The 20748-nt window shown below is 49.3% G+C and overlaps 8 protein-coding genes across 8 annotated transcripts; 5 read left to right on the forward strand and 3 right to left on the reverse strand.

The window, feature by feature from the left end:
- Positions 1 to 671: 671 nt before the first annotated feature.
- Positions 672 to 1079, reverse strand: DFJ58DRAFT_622235 (uncharacterized protein; the record flags this gene model as incomplete). The annotated part of the gene is made up of 2 exons (XM_041381052.1): positions 672 to 923; positions 972 to 1079. Coding segments are annotated over 2 exons (360 nt in total), but the record flags the coding sequence as incomplete, so codon positions are not given.
- A 1629-nt stretch (positions 1080 to 2708) lies between these two features.
- Positions 2709 to 7727, forward strand: DFJ58DRAFT_709083 (P-loop containing nucleoside triphosphate hydrolase protein). The gene is made up of 4 exons (XM_041383798.1): positions 2709 to 3492; positions 3556 to 4739; positions 4799 to 6285; positions 6335 to 7727. Exons 1-4 carry the CDS (start codon positions 3098 to 3100, stop codon positions 7475 to 7477), a joined length of 4209 nt encoding a protein of 1402 aa, XP_041238377.1. The 5' UTR covers positions 2709 to 3097; the 3' UTR covers positions 7478 to 7727.
- A 617-nt stretch (positions 7728 to 8344) lies between these two features.
- On the forward strand, positions 8345 to 9999 carry DFJ58DRAFT_120945 (ribosomal protein S5 domain 2-type protein). Its single transcript, XM_041378726.1, has 6 exons — positions 8345 to 8701; positions 8755 to 8874; positions 8940 to 9045; positions 9111 to 9253; positions 9304 to 9424; positions 9486 to 9999. Exons 1-6 carry the CDS (start codon positions 8536 to 8538, stop codon positions 9667 to 9669), a joined length of 840 nt encoding a protein of 279 aa, XP_041238378.1. The 5' UTR covers positions 8345 to 8535; the 3' UTR covers positions 9670 to 9999.
- A 330-nt stretch (positions 10000 to 10329) lies between these two features.
- Positions 10330 to 11940, forward strand: DFJ58DRAFT_668110 (carbohydrate esterase family 8 protein; the record flags this gene model as incomplete). The annotated part of the gene is made up of 10 exons (XM_041382665.1): positions 10330 to 10544; positions 10597 to 10687; positions 10739 to 10939; positions 10993 to 11149; positions 11204 to 11225; positions 11277 to 11391; positions 11449 to 11497; positions 11561 to 11657; positions 11709 to 11755; positions 11807 to 11940. The coding sequence occupies 10 exons, from the start codon at positions 10330 to 10332 to the stop codon at positions 11938 to 11940; spliced, it is 1128 nt and encodes a 375-aa protein (XP_041238379.1).
- Positions 11941 to 13908: 1968 nt separating this feature from the next.
- DFJ58DRAFT_668121 (ribosomal protein S5 domain 2-type protein) lies at positions 13909 to 15036 on the forward strand (the record flags this gene model as incomplete). The annotated part of the gene is made up of 6 exons (XM_041382667.1): positions 13909 to 14055; positions 14102 to 14249; positions 14315 to 14420; positions 14487 to 14620; positions 14671 to 14791; positions 14853 to 15036. Coding segments are annotated over 6 exons (840 nt in total), but the record flags the coding sequence as incomplete, so codon positions are not given.
- Positions 15037 to 15818: 782 nt separating this feature from the next.
- DFJ58DRAFT_668106 (carbohydrate esterase family 8 protein) lies at positions 15819 to 17412 on the forward strand (the record flags this gene model as incomplete). Its single annotated transcript, XM_041382664.1, has 10 exons — positions 15819 to 16033; positions 16086 to 16176; positions 16228 to 16425; positions 16477 to 16633; positions 16688 to 16709; positions 16762 to 16876; positions 16923 to 16971; positions 17036 to 17129; positions 17181 to 17227; positions 17279 to 17412. 10 exons carry the CDS (start codon positions 15819 to 15821, stop codon positions 17410 to 17412), a joined length of 1122 nt encoding a protein of 373 aa, XP_041238381.1.
- A 214-nt stretch (positions 17413 to 17626) lies between these two features.
- On the reverse strand, positions 17627 to 19330 carry DFJ58DRAFT_813298 (uncharacterized protein). The gene has a single exon (XM_041391597.1). It carries the CDS (start codon positions 19158 to 19160, stop codon positions 17913 to 17915), a length of 1248 nt encoding a protein of 415 aa, XP_041238382.1. The 5' UTR covers positions 19161 to 19330; the 3' UTR covers positions 17627 to 17912.
- DFJ58DRAFT_813299 (uncharacterized protein) lies at positions 19310 to 20544 on the reverse strand (the record flags this gene model as incomplete). The annotated part of the gene is made up of 4 exons (XM_041391598.1): positions 20519 to 20544; positions 20238 to 20470; positions 20010 to 20181; positions 19310 to 19961 (listed from the first exon to the last, which is right to left on the reverse strand). Coding segments are annotated over exons 2-4 (447 nt in total), but the record flags the coding sequence as incomplete, so codon positions are not given.
- Positions 20545 to 20748: the final 204 nt, after the last annotated feature.

A 20748-nucleotide genomic window follows, 5' to 3' on the forward strand; every position in this document is an offset into this window, starting at 1 on the left:
ATGAACGCATCGCTGATGAAATGACTTTTACCTCCCCAACAACGAAGAGTATCAAAGTCTTTCGAAAGAAGTTTTGGGTTGATTTTCACCATCTGAGTGCGAAGATGGGCCATGGCCTTGCCATACTTCAGAAATGGCTCCTCCCTGTCACTACATGCCCGGAAGTTATCACGTAAGCGTGCGTAAACTGCTGAAGCATCATGGTTCGACGGCCATTGCACGAAGGGTACCATTGCAGCCGCAGCCTCGACAATTTCCGGGTTCGTCGATGTCTCTAGTATCCAGCGAATGGCGTATGATTTGCCGAATATGTTAGGGGACGGTGTGAATTTGTCTGGAAAAATTCTTTTGCCAATGGCAACAATTAGCTCCGAAGCTGGTGTCTGGAAAGGACTGTCCGGACGCAATGCTGACACGAGGGTAGTACCTGCGTAGAAGAGCAGGCCAAAAGCTGTGGTGCAGATAATGACGCTAGATATCGTTGTTTGCTGCGTCCACACGTTGGCGCTTAGCGAGAGGCCGAAGAGCAGGAGCGACATCTGGAGGAGTACAAGGAATGCCTGCAAGACGGTCTGCAGGTGGAAATATTCTAGTCCATTCAGCTTCATCTGTCTCTGTATGCCACGCTCCTCCAGAGTCCCTCGTCCTCGAGCTGCTTTGTACGAGTTAAGCCATTGCTTTCCCATGACAGCCCCGAAAGCTGCCAAGACACTGAACGCGAGGCTAGCATATGCGAGCGTTTGCACCCAGACATTCGAAGAGGAATATTGTGTAGATGAGGAAAGATCGCTGATGTCAGGTGCAGAATTGGGGCCGTTAACAGTTATTTGGATTAGCTGGACGAGGAGGGCATTGGTAGTTTCGCCCGGATCAGGCTGCATTCCGACGATAAACGTAGAGTTGACGGCTGAAAATAGGCCAGCCTAATACACCTGTGAGACTTGCATTGACAGATGTAAAAAGAAACGCACGAAAGTCAGGATAATACCCATATCGTCATTCGCGCGCCCGAGGAAGTCGTCGTCGTACTCATTCGAAACTTTCTTGTATGTCGCCCAGAACTTTGAACTCACATCTTTTCCGCGTTCTTCTGCAATAGTCGATCCTTTCAGGACATCGAGAATCTGCTCCAGGGTGTCTGACCTTTAAGACAATATAATTAGACATGGAGTGTAGCGTGCTGACTGATTGATATTTACATATTTTTAGCAAAACCGCCCTCGATGGACACCGCAGGCTCCTGGCTCACGGCATTCGTCTTGATACCATCCCGCATCTGCTCCAGGGTGTTTGACCTTTGAGACAATACAGTCAGGCATCAATTATACCATGCCGACTGGTTGACATTCACATATTCTCAACAAGGTCGGCCTCGATCGCATTCCTATTATGTGTCCATGGGTGTTACACAACTCAGTCTAGCCTGCCACTTACTCGTTGGTCGAGAGGTCGGTACTGACAGGTGGGAGACTGGGCAGTGGTGATGCGCTTACCATGTTTTGGGTTGGGGGAGAGGTAGGAAAGTGAGGAGGGAGAAATGGTAAAAATATATAGCTGGCACTCGGGACATCAAGAAGCACATTCTTATCTGACGCCAAAGCCCTATAACCGATTGCCCCGGAACACGCGGTGCCGCAGAATCAAGTCCTCGAGGCAGGCGTTTTGAATCCGCCGAGACGCCCATCTTGAGCGATGAGCTTGCCACCCTATTCTTGATTCTTAAGAATATGCAGAAGTACTAGACCGGGGCCTGGAGGAAGCGAGGGAGAAATAGTGATCGGAACTTGGGAAGGAAATGGCTTGCTTAGTCGCTGTCCTAGCGTCAATTTTGACACAGAAGCATGCTCTTATTTGGCGCCAAAGCTTGCTGCATATATAGCTGATGGTCCCGGGGCAGTGGGACACGAGGTCCTACAGAACATACATTTTTGAGGCAGAACCATCTGCGCTGCCTTCCAAAGAATGAAGATTAGCGCGCGGTTCTCCATCGTGAGAAGTTTACAAGCCAGTGCTAGTAGAGGCAACGACAGTCAAGCACATACACGAGGAAGGCGATAGAGAACCTTCGGAGACGCCCGCACGATGCTTCGCCATCGAGAGGATATTTGATAGTCACGAATATCATCTACAGAAAATCAGAGCTGCAACCAGACTCGAGAGTTCGATCCACCCCCACCGTTCGAGGAAATGATGCGTGTAGCACGAAGCCTCGCGGTGGTTCACAAGTCAAGAGTTCAATCAATTAAAGGCGCACGGTGACACCCAAGTCACTGTCGTCACGTGATGAATTGTGCAATGAGAACAAGTTATATCCAAGATATAGTCCTGTTGAACCAACCGCCCGGTCGGGGTTTTAGTTGAACGTCATAGAGCCTTCAAGGTGTGCATTCCATTCTAGCTAGGAGTACCCACTCGGTGACTTTTTTATATAGACCGTCGGTTCGTACGAATCGTACCACGACGTTTCACTGCTGTCATGGCGCAGAGTAGAAAGGCTTCCTGTTTGAGCGATCTGCCACTCGCAATAATAGATGATACTGGCGCGAAGTCCTCACCTGCAATATAATCGCATACTTGAAACACAATGAGTGGGAGTCTGCGGACGGGGGCAAAGAGCGCAGCATGGTAGAAAAGGTTAGAAATGCACAGACCATTGTTGTCTATTGTTGTGCAAAGGCTTTGTACCTGATTACATAACTGTCTTTATTGTTTCAACGTCCATTGTCTGATTATGTTCCCACGTGGGAAGACAATAGTGAAGCGAAACTAAAGCCACAATTGAAACAACAAAAATGCGGGAATGGCAGACTGGCTTTCGACGTTTCTCTCCCTTATACCATTCAGACGATCGCAGAGGCGAGCTCATCGCGTAGAACAACGATGAAGAACCATGACCCAACATCGGATCCTTCAATTCGGTCAACGATTCATTCGGCCTCTTCGTCGACACTTGATATCAAAAATCACACCAATGTCTCTGAGACAACGTCCATCCATGAGATTTCTAACACTCATGCAGCACCTGTACCATCAATGAAAACTGCTGTTTTCATTCCTCACTCCGCGAAGGAAGCTGGTTCTTCTAACACCAGCCATTATGTCTTCTGTCGCTACCGGTGCTATTGCTCCCCTTATGACTTATGCTGTCGGGCAGTCATTCAACGCCTTCGCCGCTTTCCCATTGACACCCAACCCACCGCAATCTGCCAAGGATGCGCTGCTTCATGGTGTGGGGATTTCAGCAATTGAGCTTGTAGCACTCGGTATTAGTGCGCTAGTCATGAGTAGCATCACGAGTAGCTTGTGGATTTCGACTGGGGAGCACAATGTCGTGGAGCTTAGACGGCTCGTGTACCAGTCTGTCGTGAACAAGGAGATGTCATGGTTCGATCTTCGCATGGGGGTTGACGGGTCTGCACCTGCAGGCCAAGTGCAGGACACGTCCGAAGATTCCCCCGTGGGCGCTGGCGGTCTCATGGCCAAGTTTGCCAGGTTAGCTATTTTTCTTATCCGTCTGAGCACTTCATTCTGATCATCTTTTCATAAATCCAACAGAGAAACCGATGAAGTACGCGCAGCCTCGTCGTTGGCAGCAGGCCAGTTGCTTCAATATTTAACCACCACCATCACGAGCCTTGTGCTCGCATTCATTTGGTCGCCGCTTCTCACCCTTGTCATTCTTTCAGCCGCTCCGGCATTAATTATCATTCAGGCATTCTCCCAAGTCCTAGCGGGTCCTATCCTTGCTCGTGAGCGTGCCTTCACCGCGAGTGCTGCTACCGTCGTAGAACGCGCGGTTTCTGCAATTGCCACCGTCAAAGCATTCAATGCAGCTACACACGAGACTCGGGTACTTTCGCGCGTGCTCGGACGCGTAAGGGCAGCTGCGAATGGACTTGCGAGTATCTGGGGCGTTACATGCGGATTGAGCCAGTTCGTCACAATGGCAATGTTCGTACAAGGGTTCTGGTTCGGGGCTCACCTTGTCCGGGAAGGAAAAAATACGCCCGGCCAAGTCATGAGCGTTTTCTGGGCATGCCTTATCGCAACGAGCAACCTTCAAATGGCCGTACCTCTTCTCATCACCTTCATGAAGGGCAAGGTCGCTGCTGCAGAACTCGCAGGCATGATCTCCGAAGCACGTCAACCATCCTCAAAGCGTCGTCTACAAGAACTTCGGAAAATCGAACCGAAGTCGTTTTATGGCGAACTGAGCCTGACTGGTGTGTGCTTCGCATATCCCGCACGACCAGACGTCCAAGTACTCCACAACGTAACCATGTACCTCCCTGCACGTGAGACGACATTCATCGTTGGATCAAGCGGTTCCGGCAAGTCCACGCTTGGTGCAATCTTGATGGGCATTTACAATCCGAACTCTGGCTATGTTTGTCTGGACGAGCAGGATGTGCGATACATTGACGCCGCGTACGTGTCGGGTCGTATAGCCGGCGTAGCGCAGGGTACATCATCTGCACCTGTCTTTCCAGGAAGCCTCCACGAGAACGTGGCTCTTGGCGCAGTAGGAAAAGGCAAGCGACCGGAGGACGTTACTAGAGCAGAAGTAGAAGAGGCGTGTAGAGTTGCGATGCTCGAGTCTTGGGTGGTCGGTTTAGATCAAGGTTACGAGACGCTATTGAGCGGTATTGGTGCGGAAGGCATTCAGTTGAGCGGTGGACAGCGCCAGAGGCTTGCGATCGCGCGGGCGCGGATACGTGACCCTGAGATATTGATTCTCGGTAAGTTTCGCATTTCTCCTTCGTATATCTGATCTCTTAATCATGACCTTTCGTTTCAGATGAAGCAACATCGGCATTGGACCCCCCGACTCGTGCCCTCATTTTGGCGGCTATTCGAAGATGGCGGCGGGACCGCACGACAATCATCATTACGCACGATGTTGCTGCAATTGAAGAGAATGACTTCGTCTACGTCATGCGGGAGGGTTCTGTAGTCGAACAAGGCTTCCGATCAGACCTCGAGCAGGCCGATGACGAGTTCGCCCGCATGCTTCGTACTGGCGGGCTTGCAGTTGAAGACGACCTTCCTGGGTACGATGCGGTCGCAGCAATCCTTGCAGGGGAGGAAGAAGAAGAAGAAGAGCTCCCAGTGCACGAACGACACATGAGTGTAGCCCCCACATTGGGCGGTATGCGCCCCGTCACGGCAACACTTGGCAATTGGATGTTCGATGTTGTTGCGGAGCTTACGAAATCGGGTACAGCACCACCACCTCTTCCCACCGCAGCAGAGAAAGACAAGGATTGGCGGATGAGTCGATTTATCCCCCCTAGTACGTTAACCATAGAAGAAATACCGGAGTTCAAGGGTGGTGCATCAGGGAGACAACGGAGACCGAGCAGCATGTCAATATTCGTTCCCGAGATCACGGTTCCCCCCCGCACATACGGCGGCCATCGTTTCAGCTTACAGTTCACCCCTACCTCCCCGACATTTTCACGCCCGAGCTTCCCTCTGCCGGAGCCGGTATGCATGGTCGAAGTTGATGAGGAATTCGAGACTGAGAAGGAAACATTGAAGCGCAGCGCTGAGGAAGCTGCGAACAGGAGAGAACGCAGAGAGCGCAAGCACCATGGCGCCCTACAGAGTGTCGTCGTGCCTCCATCTGGAAATGTAGACACCCAAGACCAATCCAACCTTTCTCCAACCCCCGGCCTTTTCGCCCTCCTCCGTGCCGTGTATCCCACCGTCCCCGCTAAGCCAATCGTTTTCGTCGGACTCATTATCTGCCTACTAAGCGGGGCGATGACACCCATATTTTCATTCCTCCTTTCCAGACTCATCGTCCTAGTTTCAGCTGGTGGCTCAGATGCCAGCAGGATCAACTCCTACGGTGGTCTCGTCCTCGGAATTGCAGCCCTAGATGGGCTTCTTCTTGGTTCCAAATTCTTCTTTATGGAAACCTCCGCTATGCGCTGGGTCACTCGCCTCCGCGACATCGCTTTCTCCCGTGTTCTCAGTCAGGACAAGAGCTGGTTTGACCGTCCCGAGAATGGCGCAGCTAGACTCACCCAAGTCATTGTGAAGGATGGCGATGACGCTCGTACGTTGATTGCTGTCGTGGTAGCCCAGATTGTTGCTGTTGGCGCGATGATGACGATCGGCTTTATCTGGGCGATGACGTGGGGGTGGCAATTAACACTCGTTGGGCTGGCTATTGGGCCTGTGTTTGTTGGAGTCATGGGTCTTCAGACCAACCTTATGGGAAAATGCGAGGTACGCAATAAGCGGGCTCGCGAGGAGGTTGCCAGGGTGTACTACGAGGTAAGTTTTTGTCATTGCCTGATACTCTCTCGTCCTGATCTGTTCCTAGTCTATTCTCAATATCTGTGGCATTCGTGCTATGTCTCTTGAGCCTGTTCTTCAGGCTCAGTTCGACAAGGCTGCTTCGCAGTGCCTATCCACTGGTATCCGCGGCGCCTTCGTCGAGGGGTGCTCTTATGGTGTTGCCAGCGCTCTCATCTACTTGGCAGAGGCCCTTCTTTTCTATGTTGGCGCTGTGCTCATCGCCAAAGGCACGTACACATACCTCCAGATGTGTCAAGTCCTCAACCTCGTCGTGTTCACCGTCTCCATCGGCTCCCAACTCATGTCCTTCACTCAAAAGATTGCCAAGTCTGTTCTGGCCACGCACGATCTCCATGAGCTCATCAAGCTAGACACGACTAGCTCCGAGTCTCAGGGTATCCTCCGTCCAAGGATCGAGGGCGATCTTGTCTTCAAAGATGTGTCATTCTCTTACCCCACCAACCCTGATGTCTCTGTCTTGAACAAGATGTCGGTGCGCATTGCAGATGGAGAGTGCGTAGCGATTGTAGGCACTTCTGGATGTGGCAAGTCGACTGTAGCGTCGCTCCTCCAACGTCTCTATGAGCCTACTTCGGGCACCATTTCAGTGGGCCTCAATGAACTCCGTGCAACGGATATCGAATATCTTCGCGACCATGTTGCCGTCGTCAGCCAAACGCCCAACCTCTTCGACGCAAGCATCCGAGAAAACATTGCCTACGGACGAGTCGGCGAGGATAACGGAATGAGCGACGCAGACGTCGAGCGCGCCGCTCGTGCAGCGAACGTCCACGAATTCGTGATGTCACTGCCACAGGGCTATGACACACTCATCGGCGAGAATGCATCTCTCATCTCAGGTGGACAAGCTCAGCGTTTGCAAGTCGCACGCGCACTTGGACGACCTGCCAAGATTCTGATTTTGGACGAATGTACTTCAGCGCTTGATCCTGCCAACCAGACGGCTGTCCTTGAGACGATACGGGCTGCGAAGGTTGGGAGGACTACTATCATGGTGACACACAAGGTGCCCGTAATGAAGATGTGCGATCGTATCCTTGTCATCGAGGATGGCCAGGTGCGCGAGCAAGGCACGTATGAGAGTCTCGTGGAGGGCAAGGGTCTTTTTGCCAGGCTTGCAAATGGTGGAGAGTGGGTTAGCGAGTAAAGGCTTGCTGGCTGCTGTGTTTGTTTCTTTTTATCATTGGATTTTCTTATTTTCTAACGGATATAACTTACTGCCGTGATAACTATATTTTCGACTTTCGCTCTATATTCTGTGGTTTGTTCTTTCTTTCTCTGCTTTTTGACTGGGCGCAAATGACATTTCACGACTACGCATTTGTAGTACTACCACAATCATTCATTTACTCATTTGTACTGTAGTTACTATCAAAGAATTTACATGTTGTACAATTGCAATAGAATGAAGCTGCAGTGACATGAAAGTCAGCCACTGCTATAGGCGCTAGCTAATGAATTGGGCGGCTGCCTTCGAGCGGAGTTGCAATATCGATGTGCACATCACCATCGCGCCTCACGCCTCCCGCCCACCGCTCCGAGCCGAGCAGCTCACTCGAGCTCTATTCCTCGCGTCCGCCCGTTGTCCGAGTCACATGCTACTGCTCCCCTTGCCGTCCTCTCACTTGCATCAAGTATTTTTCTTTTTCCTTCTATAACTAATGGAACCATCGAGCGCCTCCTCTCACGTGTTCTTGCCAGTGTACTGTCTTGCATGCATCATGCATATGAGCCCTCCTACGCCTTGTACATGATCTGCACTCATGTACGCGTGCTCATTTCTCAACTGTCTTGTTCCCCGACATCTCCCGCCCACTCATGTGAGCTCGGTGCTCCCGCGCCTGTCTCTATCATGACATACATGATTTAAATTAGTCCATACGTAGTGCAGTTCAAATTCATTGTATCTGTAGATTTCTTCGTGACTTGAGCAGACAGAATTTGAGAATTTATTGATATGATAAGACCGTACTACACACCACTCATCAACTTTGCGTCACGACGAGCTCGAGCGCGCGCTGTTTTGGACCACCGTCGAGCAGCGTTTAAACTCCGTTCGAAGCCAGCCGCCAAAGCCTCAGACTGGCCCTGGGCCAGAGTCTACGTAGAATCGTATATTAAGTCCAGAGTGGCCATTTCCCAGACGTTCTCGAGACGTAGTGGGCTGTTCCGGAATTTCCAAATCGATACATGTAGCTCCCCTTCATGTCTTCTTCATCCGTCACAAATTCCTCCATAACGGATGAAACTCTCCGTGCTCAAATTTTCCAGAGATTACACCCTCGCGTTTATCTCGAAAGGTTTATCGCCGAGAAAATCAGACCAGATGGACGGACGTTTGATGAATGGCGCACCGTTTCTGTGAATGTCGGTACGCGATTTGTCCGGCTTTTCAGTGCTTACGCCATGATGTGCTCGCTGCAGGATCGATATCAACGGCTGATGGCTCTGCTCTTGTACGCATGGGAGATACTACGATCGTTTGCGGCGTCAAGGCAGAAATCGCAGAGCCCGAGCTCGATCGTCCTGAACAAGGGTTTTTAGGTGATTCTTTCATTCCTTCCTTCTACACATAACAGTAGGAGCTAATTAGTTCGGAATTTGCATAGTACCCAATATCGATTTGCCCGCAATCTGCTCTCCAAAATTCAAACCAGGTCCTCCAACAGAAGAAGCCCAAGTCCTATCTGATAGACTGAACGAAGCTCTCGTCGCGTAAGTCATTGCGCTATGTGTTTGTTCGACTTTGAACTCATGTCTTTTCTTCTTCCTCGACACAGCTCGGGCGCGATTTCATTATCTTCATTGTGCATTCACCCCGGAAAAGCTGTTTGGACGCTTTATGTGGACTGCACGTGTATAAATTATGATGGGAATGCGTTCGACGCGGCACTGCTAGCCATGTTGGGCGCGCTTAGAAATAGTGAGTTCAACGTGCTAGAGGGATACCGCATATTTGATGACGCGAGCTAGCTACGCTGCCTAAAGCCACCTACAATGAAGAAACTGGGCGCACGACGTGTTCGCGGAAAACTCAATCGCCGGTACCATTGACTCGAAATTTTGCTTCGACGTCTTTTGGAGTGTTAGACACGTACGTTCTCTTCTGGCTCTTTCAAAGACGTGTTATTTATGCACTGATTCTCTACTCCTAGATCACACGTTCTCTCAGATCCCACTGCGTTCGAAGAGCCCCTGATGGACGTGACGCTGACGGTTATCGTAGATGACCGAGGGGAGCTTATCAGCACTACTGAGTCGGGCGGCGCGATCTCGGAAGAGACGTTGTTGCGGTGTATCAATAGAGCGAAAGAAAGAGCCTTGCAGCTCAAAGACTGATGGTGCACGAGTCCGTGTAGAGACAGTTGTGAGTGAAGAGGTTGACTCTTGTTGGCGTAGCCTGCTATGATATATGAGGCAACAGCACCTTCACAACAGGAAGGTACCATAAAGCGCTTAAATTGTTATGGATGTATAGTCGTTCCATTGCCGACATTCTCATGCGTTTTCGAACATCCGAACTTCGTCACCGCATTCTCAGTACCTGGCGGTGATAGTAGTTGTTCACGATTCGGTCACAATACATCACGCTGGATGTACCATCACTTACTACAACGTTTTCCCGCTTTTTAGCATATACCGCGGTATGGCAGGCATGGTCTAGTGTTAGTATACATTGTCATAACGGCGATCATGATGGTCGATCCACACGGTCCACCACGAGTCCGACCTCATCATCAAATTTTCCGTCGCCCGAGTAACGGCGATCCTTCAAGACATCAGGCTTGGATTAATACCAAGAGATGACTATCCGTCAGTCGGCTTGGCGTCAAATTGTCTATCGAATTTCTTGGATTCGGCATGTCCACCTCACATGATCACCGCCTTTTTCTCATCCCATGGTTTGGAAATCAATGTGGGTATTTTCTTGATGAGAGTTTATAAGTGCGATGGGCGATGGTAGGTCCATAACATTACTCCCCCCTAGGTATCACACCAATGGGGCAATATCTAGCACACTTTACAGTGCTTTACGCATTTCTGGCTAGCTTGAGTGTGCAAATTCATGCCCTCTCCCCGGACTATTCTGCATGCCAATTACAACAGAATGCGGAAACCTCTCCCTTGACTGGGTGCCCAGATGGAACGCTGTTTGTGTCGCCCACAGATAGCAGAGCAAGTTTTAAAACTGTCCAGGCTGCTGTGGAGTCCCTGTGGGTAGCAGCCAGAATTTCTCCTTTGTCTCATGTCTTGATATTCGCACAGACCAGAGACGGGCGACGCAATAATCCTGATTGGAGCGGGAGAATACTTTGAGATGGTCAATGTTACGCGATCCGCGCCGCTCACTCTTCTGGTATTTGTCAATTTATCCGTGAAGTTCAATTGCCGAGACATTTTTGTATAGGGCCAGCTTCATCCTGACACTGCTTACGACCCGGCGGGGAATGCTTCTCAGCGCAACCTTGTTCACATTTGGAACAATTTACATGCCCACGGCGGAATGTCCGACGAGGAGACTGCGACTCTTACCGTTGCACGTCCTCGCGGACAGCAGTTCGGTAACACCGACTTCAAAGCGTATAATATCAACTTCGAAAATCGCGCTGTAAGTTTCGACGTCTTTCTTACGCTCACATCCGTACAATCTCAGTGATTCAGGCCAATTACTCGATTTCTCAAGCTCTCGCCGGGTCCTTCAGCTCTGCAAATGTTTCCTTCTATGGGTGTACCTTTGCAAGCTGGCAGGATACGTGGTACACCGGTCACGGCGCATATTCATATGCTGTTGACAGCATAATATACGGTCAAACTGATTGTGAGCCATGTGGCCTCGATTCATGTGGGTTGCGGTTGCTGACATCTTGGCAAGATCTTTTCGGATTTGGCACTGCGTAAGGATGCATCAATGTATGTATAAATTCCCTGAGTAACTAATGGAATAGCTGGTTCCAAAACGTGATTTTGGCCAATCGAGCTTGTGGTGGTGGTATCACAGCATGGCAGGGCAAAGAAGGCACCAGGAATGGAGCATTCATCGCCGATTCGAAAATCATTCGGGTCAGTGTTTTTTCTGGTGATTCCTTGATTTAATTGTTATTTTCTTTCGCTACTCAGTCTCCAGACGCAAATATCACTACCGTGACTGATGGCCGATGCTACCTCGGTAAGCGAGAAATGGAAAACATGCTTTGACTATAATACTAAGCTCGCCCTTTCTTCTTTATAGTAGGACGCCCGTGGAATACCCTGGCTGTCGCCGTATATTTGCGTACATACATGGATGAGAGCATTCACCCTGCGGGTTTCACACCCTGGTCCAGAGAGTAAGCACGATTGCAAAATAATGATTCCAATCGCTAACTTGCTTATGACAGAACGTCTATTCCAAAAACCACATATTTCGCAGAGTATGATTCGTTTGGTAAGCCTCGTGCCTTATGCTGCCAGTGTCGGATCCTTATGTCGCTCGCAGGTCCTGGTGGGGACACGTCGAAACGTGTACTCCAAGAATTTATCTTGAACGCCGCGCAGGTGAACGCAAACTTCACATTGGAGTCAGTGTTTGCTGGTACACCAGCGTGGATTGACTTTAACTACGAGTATTGATGGGTGTTTCATACCGTTCATACTGCCGACGCTTGAACGTTTTATTACTCTGTACTACCCAGACTCAGTCGTGAGTCGTGAGCTATTTAACTCAGATGATTGGCCGACCCAGTCATGTTGCAACAGCCGTCCATGTGCACTGTCCTTCTTCGTCGCAGCCAGAGTGCAGGAGGAAAGGCCATAGTTGAGTGGTAAGAAACCCAGGTATATTTGTTCATCAATATGTCGAGTAATATTATCGACCGTCACTGATTTCTCTTGGTGAGCTGATGGTTTCATGTCGATACATGATCTTGAAGATGCCCAACTCATTCGAGTGAGTGATGTAATTTCCCCGCTAAAGCCAACAGTCAATTCGTCTGTACGTGCTCGAGGTTCAGAAAAGCCCCTTGCGGACGGGATCCTCACAGTACCAATGACCAAGAGGCTGACTGCAATATTAGCCTCAGAATAATGGCTGCATAAGCGCATTTGCCTATTCGAGCGCCCAAACCCATACATATTACAGCCTGCACCACTGAGCGTCAATTCAGGTGCCGCATACACTCGAGAGCTCTTCTGATATTTAAGTTACATGTGGAGAGCATAGGAGCACGGGGCTCGAAGACTGGATAGCACTCTCCTACATAGAATATCACTCTCAATGGACAAAAAACAGGGTTTTAAAAAGAACAAAAAAAGTTACATGTGTGTGGATGTTCGCTCTGCAGGTGCGGTTCCCACGTGGGAGTTGCTTCCCACCGTTTCCTTACATAGGGTAGACTATTGAAGACATGGTACATAGATAGAACGAAAAGAATTCCTACTTCATTCCTACTGCAAGCCCTGGGTCATGTAATGATGATGCCGAGCAGATTGATGAACAATGGTTATAGATTTTAGTTAGCTAATGGGCTGGCTGCATTCGAGCGGAGTTGTAATATTGATGTGCTCATCATCATCGCGCCTCCCGCCAGCCGTGCTTTTACTGGCTTCCCGCCCTCCCGCCTGCTTTTTTTTTAAAAAAAAAACTAGTTTATTGTTACTCAGCGAATACTATGTTCGACATCTGCGCAGGATTCGCCACATCTGAATAAGACCCCCAACCTGTTACAGCCACTATCCTACGGCTCCGAATATTGTACACCCTCCACTCTCACTAGCACTGTCCACACTAGTCAACGCAGGCTACCCCTGTTTTTGTACCCGCCACCAACCATGACATTTATTTTTTATTTTTGTTTCTTCTGCTGTTTCGTTGCATTAATATTAATTTCAGTGGACGGTACTTCCGCTGCACCCTCCTGCCATTTTCTAACACCTCTCGCCAACTTCTCGCGCCTGTTGTCACATGCTACCGCTCTCCTGCACCTCCCGTCCTCTCAAGTACTTGCAAATATTTTCCCCTTATAACTAATGGAACCATCGAGTACCTCTCGCGTGCTCTTGTCTCGTCTTACATGAGCCCTCCTACACCTTGTACCTGCCGCCATGATCTGCACTCTTGCACACCCATGTCTAACTATCTTGTGTCCCGATATCTCCCGCCCATTGATGTGCATGTGAGCTCCTCGGTGCTCCTCGCCTGTCCTCTATCGTGACATTCATGATTTAAATTAGTTCATACATGGAGAAGTAATAATATATTTGTATATTTCGTACCAAGTGACTTAAGCAGACAAAATTTGAGAATTTATTGATATGATAAGACCGTAACTACACACCACTCATCACGATGAGTGCGCGCTAAATTTTTGGATCAGCTCCGTCGAGCAGCGTTTAAATTCCGTTCGAAGTCAGCCGCCAAAGCCCTAGACTAGCCCCAGCTAGTGGCCATTTCTCAGACGTTCTCGCAGTAACCTGTTCCGGAATTTCCAAATCGATATAGTATGTAGCACTCCTTCATGTCTTCATCCGTCTCACATCCGAGTCAGCGGGTTCAATTGTGCTACAGAGCGCTCTGTAGCACTCTGTAACGAATTACGTTTTCCTGATGCCGGCCCACTGAATCCCTCCGTAGAGGATGAAACTCTCCGCGCTCAAATTTTCCAGAGATTACACCCTCGCGTTTATCTTGAAAGGTTTATCGCCGAGAAAATCAGACCAAATGGACGGACGTTTGATGAATGGCGCACCGTCACGTTTCTGTGAATGTCGGTACGCGATTTGTCCGGCTTTTCAGTGCTTACGCCATGATATGCTCGCTGCAGGATCGATATCAACGGCTGATGGCTCTGCTCTTGTACGCATGGGAGATACTACGATTGTTTGCGGCGTCAAGGCAGAAATTGCAGAGCCCGAGCTCGATCGTCCTGAACAAGGGTTTTTAGGTGATTCTTTCATTCCTTCCTTCTACACATAACGGTAGGAGCTAATTAGTTCGGAATTTGCGCAGTACCCAACATCGATTTGCCCGCAATCTGCTCTCCAAAATTCAAACCAGGTCCTCCAACAGAAGAAGCCCAAGTCCTATCTGATAGACTGAACGAAGCTCTCGTCGCGTAAGTCATCGCTGCTATGTGTTTGTTCAACTTTGAACTCATGTCTTTTCTTCTTCCTCGACACAGCTCGGGCGCGCTTTCATTATCTTCATTGTGCATTCACCCCGGAAAAGCTGTTTGGGCGCTTTATGTGGACTGCACGTATGATGGCAATGCGTTTGACGCTGCACTGCTTGCCATGTTGGGCGCGCTTAGAAATAGTGAGTTCAACATGCTAGATGGATGCCGCATAATTGATGACACGAGCTAGCTACGCTGCCTAAAGCCACCCACAACGAAGAAACTGGGCGCACGACGTGTGCGCGGAAAACTCGATCGCCGGTACAATTGACTCGAAATTTTGCTTCGACGTCTTTTGGAGTGTTAGACACGTACGTTCTCTGCTCGCTTTATCAAATACGTGTTATTTATGCACCCATCCTCTACTTCTAGATCGCACATTCTCTCAGATCTCACTGCATTCGAAGAGCCTCTGATGGACGTGACGCTGACGGTTATCGTAGATGACCGAGGGGAACTTATCAGCATTACTGAGTCGGGCGGCGCGATCTCGGAAGAGACATTGTTGTGGTGTATCAATAGAGCAAAAGAAAGAGCTTTGCAGCTCAGAGACTGATGGTACACGAGTCTGTGTGGAGACAGTTGTGAGTGAGGAGGTTGACTCTTGTTGGCGTAGCCTGCCATGATATATGAGGTGACAGCACCTTCACGACAGGAAGGCACCATAAAGTGCTTACATTATCACGGATGGCTCTATGGTCGTTCCGTTGCCGATATCCTCATGTGTTTTCGAACATCCGAACTTCGTCGCCGCCGATCTCAGTACCACCGTCACGGTAGGTGGCGGGGATAGCAGTTGTCAACGATTCGGTCACAATAAATCACGCTGGATGTACCATCACGTTTTCCCACTTTTTAGCATATGCCGCGGTATGGCAAGCATGGTCCAGTGTTCAAGTTAGTATACATTGTCATGACGGCGATCATGATGGTCGATCCACACGCCCCATCACGAGTCCTACCTCATCATCAAAATTTCCACTGCCCAAGTAACGGCAGTCCTTCAAGCCATCAGGGTTGGCTTAATGCGAAGGAATGACTATTCGCAGTTGGTTTGGCTTGGGGAGACCAGTTCGTTAACAATTCATTCGTGATGAGTCTGCTTAGATCTTGACTTCGATGCTCTCCCACGCTGCATCGGCGTAGGGATTCTGTCGGACAAATGTCTATTAAATTTCTTGGATTCGGCATGTCTACCTCGCATGATCACCATCTAGGATCCGCCTTTTTCTCATCCCATGGTTTGGAAATGGATGTGGGTATTTTCTTGATGAGAGTTTATAAGTGCGATGGGCGATGGTAGGCATATAACATTACTCCCCCATAGGTGTCACACCGATGGGGCAATATTTGACACGCTTTGCAGTGCTGTACGCATTTCTGGCTAGCTTGGGTGTGCAAGTCCATGCCCTCTCCCCGGACTATTCTGCATGCCAGTTACAACAGAATGCAGAAACCTCCCCCTTGACTGGGTGCCCAGACGGAACGCTATTTGTGTCGCCCATAGATAGCAGAGCAAGTTTCAAGACCGTCCAGGCTGCTGTGGAGTCCCTGTGGGTAGCAGCCAGAATTTCTCCTTTGTCTCATGTCTTGATATTCGCACAGGCCAGAGACGGGCGACGCAATAATCCTGATTGGAGCGGGAGAATACTTTGAGATGGTCAATGTTGCGCGATCCGCGCCGCTCACTCTTCTGGTATTTGTCATTTTATCCGTGAAGTTCAATTGCCGAGACATCTTTGTATAGGGTCAACTTGATTCTGACACTGCTCGCGACCCAGCGGGGAATGCTTCTCAGCGCAACCTTGTTCACATTTGGAACAATTTATATGTCCACGGTGGGATGACCGACGAGGAGACTGCAACTCTCACTGTCGCACCCCATGGGCAGATGTTCGGTAACACTGACTTCAAAGCGTATAATATCAACTTCGAAAATCGTGCTGTAAGTTTCGACGTCTTTCTTACTCACATCCGTACAATCTCAGCGATTCAGGCCAATTACTCGATTTCTCAAGCTCTCGCCGTCTCCTTCAGCTCTGCAAATGCTTCCTTCTATGGCTGTACTTTTGCTAGCTGGCAGGATACGTGGTACACCGGCCCCGGCGCATATTCATATGCTACTGACAGCATAATATACGGTCAAACTGATTGTGAGTCATGTGGCCTCGATTCATGTGGGTTGCGGTTGCTGACATCTTGGCAAGATCTTTTCGGATTTGGCACTGCGTAAGGATGCATCAATGTATGTATAAATTCCCTGAGTAACTAATTGGAATAGCTGGTTCCAAAACGTGACTTTGGCCAATCGAGCTTGTGGTGGTGGTATCACAGCATGGTCAAGCACAGAAGGCACCAGGAATGGGGCATTCATCGCCGATTCGAAAATCATTCGGGTCAGAAATTTTTCTGGTGATTACTTGATTTAACTTCACTATTCAGTCCCCAGAAGCAAATATCACCACCGTGACTGATGGTAGATGCTACCTCGGTAAGCTAGAAATGGAGAACACACTTTAATTATAACACTAAGCTTCACTTTCTTTTCTATGTAGGACGCCCGTGGAATACCCTGGCTGTCGCCGTATATTTGCGTACATACATGGATGAGAGCATTCATCCTGCGGGTTTCAGACCCTGGTCCAGAGAGTAAGCACCATTGCAAAATAATGATACCAATCGCTAACTTGCTTATGACAGAACGTCTGTTCCAAAAACCACATATTTCGCAGAGTATAATTCGTTTGGTAAGCCTCGTGCCTTATGCTGCCAGTATCGGATCCTTATGTCACTCGCAGGTCCTGGAGGGGACACGTCAAAACGTGTACCCCAAGAATTTATCTTGAACGACGCGCAGGTGAATGAAAACTTCACATTGGAGTCAGTGTTTGCTGGTACACCAGCGTGGATTGACTTTAACTACGAGTATTGATGGGTGTTGTCATACTGTTCATACTGCCAACACTTGGACATTTTATTGCTCTGTACCGCCCAGACCCAGTAGCAAGTCGTGGGCTATTTAACTCAGATGATTACTACCCGACCCAGTCCTGACCAAGTCATGTTACAACAACCATACATACACACTGTCCTTCGTCATAGCCAGAGTGTAGGAAGAAAGTCCGTGTTGAGTAGTGAGAAACTGAGGTGTATTTGTCCATGATATTTCTGACACCCGAATGGAAGTCTGCCCTCCCCTCGACGTGTAGTTCAACTCGATTTGCCGCTGGAGAAGATTAAAACGCAAGTCGCCGACTTCTTGACAGACAGAGCAGGACTACAATCATGGTATGCACAAAGTAAGTAAAAAATTACTACAGTTATGTAAATGTCATCCATCTCATGGATCAGGCCTTCAGGCGCCGATCTATGCATAGGAATGAACTGCAACGTGTGTACCAAAATACTTGACTACTGACGCTGGTATGTCCTTCATGATCCGGAAGCTCTATCGTCCCTTTGCGATGTATTCCGTTGCTCGACCATACGACTCAGTTCGTCGTCCAAGCCCTGCGTAGAGGATAGTGCAACGTCAATTGCAGCCTGAGCTATACCACGATCTATATAGTACGCTTGGTTCTGCTGCAATCTGACCGAAGCTTGATGCACTTTTGCAGCGAGATCTACCAACCACTTCACCGGAATACTATTATCCGAGGCTGGAAAATTCAACCTCGTCGCTGTCACAATGACTGGTATTCCATCGACATCGTCGTCGCCTATTGTGTTATATTGTACGAACTCCCATGTTTCTGTGAGGAGCAGCCGCCACCTCTCATTGGCAGGATCGAAAAGAAAATCCTCGCCTGAGAACTTGATGCGCCCGAAGATCACAAGAAGGTAGAATACATCTACCGCATGATCATAACTGGGTCCTTTGATTAGAGAAATGCACTGCTCGCGATGACCATCACGGGTCAGACGTTGACACCACTCGTCGTTCTTTGTCAGGGCATAGATGAGGCGGAGGTAATAATAGTCTCGATTTTGGTAGAGAGTAGTAGCGCTGGGTCCAGTGTCAAGCTGGTCGCCATTTGTTACAGCAGTTAAAAGAGCGCGGGAAAGTTTGTTCAGAAGCTGCGCATCGACATCATGCGGCATTGAGGCACCGGCTATAGAAGCTAGTTCTTCTCGAGCTTCAAAAGCAGCTCTAAGCGCGGCATGCTGGACTCGGAGACGTCTGGTGGAGTGTATACAGCGGATAAGCGAGCTAACGTAGGACCATCGTTTGGCAGAGCTCCCTAGTCCACGCATAGCGCTCAGTGCGAGCAAAGCGTCACCTTTCGTTTCATCGTCTTTGCTGTCCTCTGCATCCCTCACGTAATCAACGAGCCAATCAAATTCTTCACAGCTGGGCTCACGCTTGTCGCCGTGATACCAGCGCAGATTAGCTTCCCAAATCAAACATGCATCGTCCGGACGTGAAAGTCGATCGTACCGTCCGTGGACAACGATTGTTCTCAGAGCAGTGCGTGCACTGGCCCGATAATTCTGTAGAGCGTTTTGTTTCTGCGTGTCCTTCTGCGTATTCTTCTCAGTATTCTTGAGCTGATCGTAGGCGGCACGTCCAGCCATGAACGCATCACGAATGAAACGACTTCGGGTTGACCGAAATTTATCATTCCCAAAAGAATGAAGAATCCAATCGATTTTCACCGGCTGGATGCAAAGATGGGCCATGGCTTTGCCATACTTCACATATAGCTCATCTCTGTCCTGACACGCCTGAAAATTATCCCGTAAACGTGCGAAGGCCGCTGAAGCATCAAGATTCGGGGACCATTGCACGCAAGGTACAATCGCAGCCGCAGCCTCAACGATTTCCGGGTTCGTCGATGTCTCTAGTATCCAGCGAATGGCAGACGATTTGCCGAATGTGAGACGAGATTTGTTTGGAAGAATTTTTTTGCAGATAGCCGTAAATAACCCTGGCCCTGGTACCTGGAAAGGACCGTCCGAATGCAATGCCGACACGAGGATAGTGCCCACGTAGAAGAGGACGCCGAAAGCTGTAGTGCAGATGATGATGCTGGATATCGTGGTTTGCCGGGCCCACATGTTGGCGCTTAGCGAGAGGCCGAAGAGTAGGAGCGAAATCTGGAGTAGTACCAGAAATGCTTGCAAGACGGTCTGCAGGTGAAAATATTCTACTCCGTCTAGCTTCATCTGCCTCTTTATTCCGCGCTCTTCGAGCGTCCCTCGTCCTCGAGCTGACTTGTAGGAGTTCAGCCATTGTTTGCCCAAGACAGCCCCGAACGCGGCCAAGACGCTAAATGAGAGACTAGCGTAGGCAAGTGTTTGTACCCACACAGTCGAAGAGGAATATCCCGTAGATGAGGAAAGAGTGCTGATGTCAGGTACGGAATTTGGGCCGTTGACAGTCATCTGAATTAGATAGAGGAGGAGGACATTGGTAGTGTCGCCTGGATCAGGCTGCATCCCGACGATGAAGGTGGAGTTGACAGCGGAGAATAGACCAGCCTAATACGACCGTGAGACTTGCACTGAGAGACGTAGAAAGAAACGCACAAATGTCAGAATAATGCCCATATCGTCATTGGCCCGCCCGAGGAAGTCGTCGTCGTACTCAGTCGAAACTTTCTTGTACGTCGCCCAAAACTTTGAATTGTCATCTTTTCCGCGTTCTTCAGCGATCGTTGACCCTTTAAGGACATCGAGAATGTGCCCCAGCGTGTCTGACCTTTGAGAAAATATGGTTAGACGTCAAGTGTACTGTGCTGATGAGTTGACATTCACATATTCTTAGCCAGGCTTCCTTCGATGGACACCGCTGGATTCTCGTTCGTGTTATTCGGCTCGATCCCATTGTCCGGGGCCTGCTCCGACGTGCTTGACCTTTGAGACAATAGAGTCAGTCAAGTATATGATGATCGTGCTGATCATTCGACATTCACATATTCTCATGAAAGTCGACCGTCTTGATGGACATATCAGGTTTCTCGGTCACTGCATTCGCATCGATCGCATTCCTGTGCGTCCATAAATTTATGGTCAGCTCAGTTTAACTTTCCACTCACTCGTTGGTCGGGAGGTCGGTATCGGCATGTGCGGGACTGGATCGTGGGGATGTGCTGTGCATGCTACGTGCTGTAGTGGACATAGGTGGAGGAAGAAGCAATGGATGGATGGGAAAGTAAATAGTTTGGGCGCTACTGCTGTCATTTTTACTACAACTTGAAGTGAAGGTGATCCCGTGGAATGGAAAGTGGGCTCATTTCCGCATCGGTTGTTGATCTTGCCCACCATT

The sequence above is a fragment of the Suillus subalutaceus genome (genome assembly GCF_016647625.1).
Source record: "Suillus subalutaceus strain FC151 chromosome Unknown DFJ58scaffold_151, whole genome shotgun sequence".
Classification (NCBI taxonomy): domain Eukaryota; kingdom Fungi; phylum Basidiomycota; class Agaricomycetes; order Boletales; family Suillaceae; genus Suillus; species Suillus subalutaceus.

Coding starts and splice junctions, on each gene's coding strand:
- DFJ58DRAFT_709083 (XM_041383798.1), top strand. CDS start 3,098: ATGTCTTCTGTCGCTACCGGTGCTATTGCTCCCCTTATGACTTATGCT. Junction 3,493..3,555: donor CTCATGGCCAAGTTTGCCAG/GTTAGCTATTTT, acceptor TAAATCCAACAG/AGAAACCGATGAAGTACGCG. Junction 6,286..6,334: donor TTGCCAGGGTGTACTACGAG/GTAAGTTTTTGT, acceptor ATCTGTTCCTAG/TCTATTCTCAATATCTGTGG.
- DFJ58DRAFT_120945 (XM_041378726.1), top strand. CDS start 8,536: ATGTCTTCTTCATCCGTCACAAATTCCTCCATAACGGATGAAACTCTC. Junction 9,046..9,110: donor CTGAACGAAGCTCTCGTCGC/GTAAGTCATTGC, acceptor TCCTCGACACAG/CTCGGGCGCGATTTCATTAT. Junction 9,425..9,485: donor TCTTTTGGAGTGTTAGACAC/GTACGTTCTCTT, acceptor CTCTACTCCTAG/ATCACACGTTCTCTCAGATC.
- DFJ58DRAFT_813298 (XM_041391597.1), bottom strand. CDS start 19,160: ATGGCCCATCTTTGCATCCAGCCGGTGAAAATCGATTGGATTCTTCAT.